At 36.0% G+C, this 9,980-nt stretch overlaps 1 protein-coding gene across 1 annotated transcript; it reads left to right on the top strand.

The window, feature by feature from the left end:
* The first annotated feature begins 8,695 nt into the window (after positions 1-8,695).
* On the top strand, positions 8,696-9,727 carry LOC116538808 (olfactory receptor 4K17). The gene has a single exon (XM_032261354.1). The coding sequence runs from the start codon at positions 8,696-8,698 to the stop codon at positions 9,725-9,727; it is 1,032 nt and encodes a 343-aa protein (XP_032117245.1).
* The last annotated feature ends 253 nt before the right edge of the window (positions 9,728-9,980 follow it).

Below are 9,980 nucleotides of genomic sequence, written 5' to 3'. Positions count from 1 at the left end.
CTCCATAATTGTAGGGTTGGCAGTATCAGTGGCAGATACAGAGTGAATATGGGATCACAGTGAGAACAGCTTTGCAATGAAGTTTGGGACCATGTTCCTATAAACTTAGCTTAGGTCTGGTTGTCTAGTATACCTTAGAATTGCCACTACCCTTACACTTTCTGCAGAGTTTTTAAAGATCCCAGTGAATTCTTCTTTATAAAACTAGGTAATTAGATTCTGTGGTCTGAAAGAAAAAAATAATTTAGTAAAACATAGAACACAATTTAAAATTTTACTTAGTAGCTGTATGCTTCTATTCTCTGCATCCCTATTACTAAAGCTATATAAACTACCTCTTGTGAATAAAATAGACTGTGGTTCCAGGTGGTTTCCTTGAGGAAAACTGCTATTGTATGTTCAGAAGAAGGAACATTATCGTATGGCAAATAACAAGAATCTTTTGTAACCTAGTTTTCTAAGAAGTTTTTGAGGGTGTTCTAAAAAGGGAACACTTACACTTTTGTGTAAATTTGAAATATTTTTACAACAATGAGCACAATGTATTTTACTGTTCATAAAGTGGTTGTAGAGACATGGTGTGAAATAGAGGCTCAAAGACATTGTCTTTTTTAACAGAACAATGAAGGGTCTAAAACATGGCTTTTTATTTGTCCTCTAACAGGAAAAATTACTTCAGAATTCTGAGAATTATGTTATTCAACTTAAGATAATTACAAAAACAATGCTGATAATAATTCAATTATCAATCAGATAATTCAACTGTATACACAGTAATTATTATATTAATAAATAAATTTATATTCATCCTATGTGAGTACATAAGAAGGGAATTATGTTATAACCTTAACCCCATGCCTAGTATATAGGAAGCTATCTATGAACTGGCTATTTTTATTATCACTAGTCTATAAGCTTCTGGGGGGCTAGGAGTGTGTTCCTGTATTTGTATCCCTATAATTAGCCGAATGCCTAACATATAGTATATGCTCAACTACTGTTTTCTTTAAGAGATAGGCTATTAATTATTGAACAAGTGAATAAAACTCATGAATGCGTGCGGCATCAGAGAAGTGGTTTGGCTTATAGTTGCAATATCATAATTAAGCTCCAAACCCATACATGTCTTTCTTCATAAGGTCCATTCTCTGTTGCTTTATATCTCTCTCATGCCCGTTCTACCAATCTATAGGTTTATCCATATAGTTTCCTCTCCTCCATATAACCCATCTCAACAACCGCTTTTGTATCATCTAGCAATAGATGTGGCATTTATCTCACCAGAGGATAGTCCTAAGGACCCACCTCAGCATCCTTTTCTTCCCTACTTTAAGCTTAATCTCATTACTTTACAACCAGGAATCAAAATTAAATGGTCCACAGCCAGCTGAGACAAAATGAAGGATAAAGCAGGGTGCTAGCTCCAAAACCTGTCCAATCTCTCTAGTGAAACCAACCTCATCTGTCACATTTAAACTGTCATTGATTACATAGTATACTCTGTGGCCCTGAAGCATTATTCCCTCAGCAGACAGAATCCCCATTAGAATCATCTATAGAGGATTCCCAGAGTTTTCCAGCACTTACTAGGCACTACCTAATTCTAAGAGAGACTATATTAGGAACTTCCATGATTGGAGTCTATATATTGTAGTGACCTGTTCCTTCTATGAAACTATGAATTGAGAAGGTGCATGCCCTTTTCCATATTGTCCCATTAGAACCTGTGGCCTTGACTGCTTCTGAACTGGTAAGCAGGAGACATTGCTAACATTATAAAGCCAATGTATTTGCCTATTACAGCTCACACAAGATAGCAATTGTTAAATGAATTTGTAATAATCAGTCATGAAAAAGCATAGCCTCAGGTTTGAGAAAATGTTCAAGAGATTCTGGAATATGTACCAAAAAGAAAATTAATCTCAGAGTTATGAAGACTAAATGAGATGATATATGTGAAGCTCCTAGTACAGAGTCCAGCAAATAGCAGAACCTCAATAACTCGTTAGATTTATTATCATTGAGAAAATGACATTGAGTTTTCAGCATATGCTTAGCACTTTACTAGGTGTTAGGATGACAAAATAAATAAAATAATTGACAAATGTGGAAGGAAGTCAGAAGTATATATAAATATATTATAGATTTTAAGGGCAGTACTATGAGGGTACAGAGAAGAGAGCCATCAGTTGAGTCAGTTTCTTAGGAAAGGCTCCACTGGGAATATAGTGATTTGGATATTAAAATTGAATAGGAGTCAGAAAAGCAAGAGGATCCATGATTTGACTGTGTATATTTCTTCTTGGCAGGGACTTACATTTCCTGAAACTATCTTTCTAAAGGCTCTTGCAGTAAGAATGAATTAAACTCATTAAAATAATCAAATCTCAAAAACCCTTGTTAATTTAAGAGCATGTAAGCATTTTTATCCCCAGTCATCAGCTCTGTTTGGAATTTTTTCTTTTGGTGTTATTGTGGTTAATTGGGTTAATTGTGGTTAATTGGGCTTCTACAAATTCCAGGAAGGAAACTGCTACGACTAGAACTGCTATCGTTGAGCTCTTGCTAAAAGGCTGAGATGAATCAAGGAGAGCTTGGAAACCATAAGTACGTGAGAAACAAAAAGGCAGAGAACTGTCCTATGTACCTTTTAGAGCTCATATAGAGCCCAGAAATTAGACAATCACTAGGATTCAGCTTTACTCCAATGACCCATCCGTAATCACCTCCAATTCTGTGTGCTGTAGCACCTTTTATGGTGTGATTTGTTCAGCAGCCACATCCAGTTCCTCTCTGCAGTGGAAAGAGCAATTCAATATCCACTTCCTCTTCATGGTAAATCTGCTTGGAGAACAAATGAAATAAATGGAGTCCTGGAATGGCTGGATAGGTCAAAGACAGGAAAACAAGTTTGGAACTTGTCATTATTCAGAGGAGTAAGGAAAACAGAGGGAGGTAAGGTGTCATAAAAAGAGACGTAATATTTTGTTGGAGAGATGAGAGGAGGGGATATCCTACTGAGAAAAGAATTGAGGAATGAAAGCTGACAGTGAAATTCAGAAATTAAATATGCGTTTCTCACTAGAGCATATAATATTAATTTTAAACAGCTCCAGGGTCATCTAAATTGGACAGAATTGGACAACACAGTCAATATCTTGGCCTCACACAGCTATCCAGGAAAGATATTTGATCAGGGAAGTAGACTCCTCCTTAACAAGGAAAGCATACATCAATTAATCTCTCTGTTTTGAAAAACTTGTTTTTGTCCCGTGGTGAACAGAGGACCAAGACATATTCAAAAAGCAGGTAAGCAAAGTGGAGTCAGGACTGCCCACATGTTACAAATCAGCACAAAGTGGGTGTTCAGAGTCATATGGTGATGGTAGGGTTGGAAGCCAGAAAAGCAGCAGTGCTCCAAGATGACAAACTAGTTAGGTGAAGCCACAGTACCCGGACTAGCCACTAAGGTAAATGTGGTGGTCATTTACCTACATTAAGAGAAGACCAGAGCACCAGCTCAGGTCCTTGAACCTGATATAAATGTTCTTCTCAGAGAAGGTTTACACTTCTGTTGAGGTGAGACATGGTAGGCAGGAGTCTGGTGTGAGAATTCTATAAAAATCAAGAGCCGATATCCTATTAGATTTTTCCCTGAATTTCAAATTATTTCAGATAAGATACAAATGTTTTAGTCATGAAGTCCTTGCCTATGCCTATGTCCTGAATGGTTTTGCCAAGGTTTTTGTGAAAACCAAACACCGCATGTTCTCACTCATAGGTGAGTGTTGAACAATGAGAACACATGGGCCCAGGGAGGGGACCATCACACACTGAGGTCTGTTGGGGGGCCTAAGGGTGGGACAGCAGGGGGTGGGGAGGTTGGGAGGGATAACATTGGGAGAAATGCCTGATGCGGATGATGGAGGATGGAGACAGCAAACCACTATGGCATGTGTGTATCTATGCAACAATGCTGCAAGATCTGCACATGTACCCTAGAACTTAAAGTACAAATGTTTTAGTCATGAACAAAAAAAAGATACAAATGTATACAAATTTCTAAGGTCATGGCTGAAAATATCAATCCTGTTAAATACTGATGAAAAATTATTAAACTTCTATTATGTAAAATGCTGTAGGCATGCGAGTGTTCTCAATTGTTGTCCAATAGTAATCCGGTAACTATCAAGGTCAGATTAGTATTAAAACTCTATTTTTGACACAGCTATTGATACACTTTGTCTTAACGAAAGCTAAGGTACTATGTTTTAGAGTAGAACATAACTTGTGAATAAGGAGGAATTAAATATGGCATTACATCAATCCCATGCCAAAAAAAGATTATGTTTTAATTAGGTCATTCAAGAATTTGCCTCAGGCCAGCAGATGGTTCTACTAAATAGCAACAAAATATGAAAAATGAATCAGTGCCTAAGTGTGAGAATAGTGCAATGAATTCAATCATCCAGCATTTTCTTTTGTATACATATTTACCTATTTATTCTAATAATTGTATTATCAACAATTATAGCTATTTAAAAACTCACAGTGGTAAGGCTAAAGTTAAGCCTTACTCTAGGGTTATAGACTCTTAATTTGGTGTCATGAAATCCTGAATTTGAATACCATGACTTTAGCTGTGTGAACTTTAGCCAGTTAGTAGTAAGATTGGTAGCGATAATTAACATTTATTATACATTGACAACTATATGCTAGATGCTGTACTGTGCATTTGACACACTGTTTTAATTTAAATACTCAACTTGTCTAAGTTGTATTATTTAATTGTGAATATCTGTGATGTAACATACATACTTATAAGAGTCTCTAACATAAAAAGTAATGACCAGTGGACTATGATGGTACAGAAAACCTTGAGTGCAGTTTTCTTCTCATTGTCCAACATTGTCTTCCAGCCAACCCTGCTTGGAGTGACTAAATCATAATGGCTTTCCTTCAACTCCTTTATACTTTATGTTGCTCCATTAATAGCCTGTGAATAGAAATTTGACAGAAGCCAGTTGCATAGCTCTTGTGAATATAAATATAAACAGGAGAATAATATAGAAGTTTTTTTCATATCAGAGAGAGAATTTTCTCTATTTTCAAATAAGCTAGATCCCTAAATGTAAGTTCCTAAGCCCATTTGTGAACATCTATTTGTTCGTAAGTACAAAGAAATACTATAGTAAGCAAGTGTAAAATCCTACAATTGAAAATGTGCAGAGTTGATGCCACTTGGTTCTAGCACATAGTCCTGTCTCTGTTTCTGTTTCTATGAATGTTTATAACCAAATGGCTATTCCACAAAGGATATATTCTTTTTGTAAACATTTTAATTAACATATTGGTAGTACCAGGTTAGAGGCAGGTGGGGACTTTATGTCACGCTCACACACGTTTGGTATGGTGTAAATGAAAGAAAGATGCAGATGTATTCTGTATCTCATGTGCAATTTTTTATGTTTTTCCATGAATCATGTTTTTGGAGGTATGTCTAAAAAGTATTCGCCTAAATCAAATTCATGCATTTTTTCTCCTATGTCCTTTTTCTGGGAAATTTAGTTTTGTGTATTGCATTTAGGTTTATGATCCACTTTGGAGCTAATTTTTATAGAAGTTGTGAGGTATAGGTTGATCTTGATTTTTTTACTCATTGTTTTGCATATCCAGTTTTCTAGTATAGTTTGTTAAAAAGACATTTGTTGCATTTTTACTATCTTTTGACTATTTTATATTAATATAAAATGTATTTAAACTTTCAGCATTCCAAGATCAGTCTTAATTCTGTTTCTATTCTGTCTACTATGTTATCACACCAATCTCTTTACCCTGAAATTTCTTAAAATGAATGTCCCACCCATTATTTCAATTTCTTGATCTCGCACTAATTTGGTTTCCCAAGAATTCATTCACTGAAGTGATTTGCCTAAGGGCAGAGTGTGAGTGAATGGTTAAGTCCCATGGATCACTCCACCTGAGTGTTAGTGAGAACTGCTTTCACCACCCATCACAATCACAGCTATCTTTAAATAACATCTTGCCTATCTTTTTATGTTATAAAAGATCATATCTAATTGTATGTTTTCTTATATACTTACAAATAAATACTCTTGAATTTCAAAAGTTAGAATATAATAGGGTTAATGAAACTCTTATATAACTAATCTATTTAAACAAGCCACTGTCAAGCTTAGACAAGAAGTTCTGAGGTCCTCGTCTTGTAATTACTATAGCCAAACCACGGACTGCTCACAGGACTTCCTTGCATAGACTTGAACATATCCTTCCCCAAATTATGAGCGACTATAACAATATAGAACTAAACTAAATTAAGTAATAAAAAAGAAACTTGCCTTTTCTGTTTCATTTTCTTCATTTACAGACATCATCTGAATACTTTCTTACTCTAAAAATATGTATCTGAGCACCAGTGTTTTCAGGTCCTGGCATTCTTGTAAAGGAATATTTCTAGCATGTAATTCTTTTGGTACTAGTCACACCACCATAGCAAAAATAATCTCTTTGTTAATAGTTGTGACATTATCCAATATTTTTAAAAATATGTAAATTTTATACATATATGCTTATACAAACACTTAATGTTTACAAAGTGGGTTCATACTGTTCTTAAAACAATGTAAATATTTTTTTGTTGTTAGTTTTCTCATGTATTTTTTCATTAAAGGTGCAATATTACATCCTACCATTTTCTATAATCTATTTAAGAAAGTAAGCCTCAATTTATAACATTTGAACTGTTTCAACTTTTGTGTATCTACACACTATTACTGTGAAGATTTTATAGCACACTCAGAAACTTTATGGTGAATTCTGAGTAGTGAAAGGTTTCAAAGGTTCTATATATTTTAAACTTTCTTAAGCATACGTAGTAGATAAATATATTAGGGCTTAAAATTAATATTAACTATATTAATAGCAATTAAAGCAATATTAATATTAATTTTGAGGAGATCTAGCACAGTAAAGTGACCAAGAGATGTGAGTTCTAGAGAGCAAAACAGGGTAATATGGCCCTAGAGCAAACACACTGTCACAATTTTTAAAAACATACTAAGAAAGGAAATAAAGATACAGACAAATTTGAGATAACTGTTTGTCATACAGCTGTATCTGATATTTATATTTGAGTTGATTCAAAGTTAAAATCAAGTTAGCTAACAAGTAATAAAACCCTGAAATGGGAATAGAATAATAGATTCATTAAAGATAATAATAGGTGCATTAATAACAGGCCTATGAAGTATTGGGCCTGAGAATGAACTCAGGGTTTGAACTCAACCACCTTGTTATACCAATCATGAAACTGAGACCCAGAAAGAAAGATAATGCAGCTGTTGGAGACATAGGTGGTTCTCAGTCCCAGAGTGTCATATTCATTTGAATGTTCTTTCCAAATAGCCTGCTGATTCTTCTCACATCTTAACTCATAGAAGCGCAGAATACATGACTTTCAATATGACCTCTCTTTTTTTGTGTGGTTATTCTGCTTCTTAATTGGAATTTTTTGCATCATCTGCCACTCACTCTCTCTCTCTCTCTCTCTCTCTCTCTCTCTCTCTCAGTCACACACACACACACACACACACACACACACACACACACACACGCACATTGTATTTTCCAGATTCGAACATAATGTTCTACTAGTTTTAGCCATATAGTAGTTACAGTCATATCCCCAGCCTGAAAGTTCCAGTATGGGGGCTGTTGCTACTCATCGCCAGATCAGTGTTCTGTAAATAAATATGAATGGCAGTCTAGTGAAGACTATGGCTCATGTATAAATTGTTAAACCTGGTTTGCTCAAAGTATACAATTTTATAAATATAGGGGATGTGATATGTGAACTGAAAGCAAGAATCAAGACGTTAGATGTAACAAGCAATGTCACTTTTGCTGACAGTGTTTTTCTTGCTTCCTCTATATGTGTTTCTTGTTAGAACGTAACAAGGCCACATAGACCCAGAGTATTCATCCATGTTGCTTAATCTCAGCCTCCTTTGCATTTTAATGACCTTATAGAAATTATTTGTAAATATGGGTTTCAGCCACAGGAGACCATGAGTAGTAACAATCACATCAGAAAAAAATAATATTTGCCAAAAAGACTTCCTAAGAGAGTTACAAGACCAGGACCCACTTATGGGTTGGTGGAAGGTAAGGAGGAAAAACACAGCAGCATGCATTACCTGAAACCTCACTAACTCACTTATCTAGAGCAGCTTTAAATCTGCTGGGTCACAGTCCCTTCAAAACTCTGGGGATGGTTCAGAATTAAAACAGAATTTCTTAAAATCGTTATGGGAAGATAGCAACTCCAATAATAACTCAAATTTAAAATTTTGAGTTTGAAAGAGTAAAGGTTGTGCTGAAACCCTTTGTTCTCTAGGTAATTCAGACTAAACCATCTTTCAATCCACAAAACCACAAGTTTCCTGTAGATGGTTCTATCTCTTTTGACCTGTGAAGGTAACACTTACATGCTTCAGAGCTTGTGGTTTGCTTCAGGGAAACCAGTGACATCAATAGATTATTGCTCTTGTATGGAAGTGTACAGCTTAGACTATATGTCTCCTTTTTTAGACTTTAAATAGATACTGACACTAAATTTCAAGGTCAAAGAAGTTTTCTGAAAGATCCAAAGGAATGAATAAGTTTGGCTTTTCATATGACTCTTTATTATTCACTCATACTCTATGGTATGAGTGATCTTTCTTTTTTCTCTGCAGGTCATCTAAAAGCAACCTATATGATGAAGTCCATGAAACTATTAAATCAATCTCAAGTGTCAGAGTTCATTTTGCTGGGACTGACCAGCTCCCAGGGTATAGAGTTTCTTCTCTTTGCCCTCTTCTCAGTCATCTACGTGGTCACAGTTTTGGGTAACCTTCTTATTATACTCACAGTGTTTTATACCCCTAACCTGAATATTCCCATGTATTTTCTCCTTGGGAATCTCTCCTTTGTAGATATGACCCTTGCTTCCTTTGCCACCCCTAAGATGATTCTGAACTTCGTAAAAAAGCAGAAGATGATTTCTTTGGCTGGGTGCTTCACTCAGATATTTCTCCTTCACTTACTGGGTGGTGTTGAAATGGTACTGTTGGTCTCCATGGCTTTTGACAGATATGTGGCCATTTGTAAGCCCCTACACTACATGACCATCATGAATAAGAAGGTATGTGTTTTGCTTGTAGTGACCTCATGGATCCTGGGTCTCCTTCACTCAGGGCTTCAGATACCATTTGTTGTAAGCTTGCCTTTTTGTGGTCCAAATGTGGTAGATAGCATTTTTTGTGACCTCCCTTTGGTTACTAAGCTTGCCTGTATAGACACATACATTGTACAAATAGTCATCGTTGCCAACAGTGGCATAATTTCCCTGAGCTGTTTTATTATTTTGCTTATCTCCTATAGTCTGATCCTCATAACCATTAAGAATCACTCTCCTACTGGGCAATCTAAAGCGCGTTCCACTTTGACTGCTCACATCACAGTGGTAATTCTCTTCTTTGGCCCATGCATCTTCATCTATATCTGGCCCTTCAGCAACCACTCTGTCGATAAGTTCCTTGCTGTATTTTACACCATCATCACTCCTATCTTGAATCCAATTATCTATACTCTGAGAAACAAAGAAATGAAAATATCCATGAAAAAACTCTGGAGAGCTTTTGTGAATTCTAGAGAAGATACTTAGGTTAAAAATATAATAGCAGAGGCTGGACATGGTGGCTCACGCCTGTAATCCCAGCACTTTGGGATTCCAAGGCAGGTGGATCACTTGAGGTCAGGAGTTTGAAACCAGCTGGCCAACATGATGACACCCTTTCTCTATCCAAAATAAAAAAATTCATCAGGCGTGGTGGTGCATCTCTGCAATCCCAGCTACTTGGGAGGCTGAGGCAGAAGAATTACTTGAACCCAGGAGGCAGAGGCTGCAGTGACCTGAG

Source organism: Sapajus apella, unplaced genomic scaffold (genome assembly GCF_009761245.1).
Source record: "Sapajus apella isolate SASKATOON/1434 unplaced genomic scaffold, GSC_monkey_1.0 scaffold122, whole genome shotgun sequence".
NCBI classification, from domain to species: domain Eukaryota; kingdom Metazoa; phylum Chordata; class Mammalia; order Primates; family Cebidae; genus Sapajus; species Sapajus apella.
This window is presented reverse-complemented; position numbering and strand designations above follow the sequence as displayed.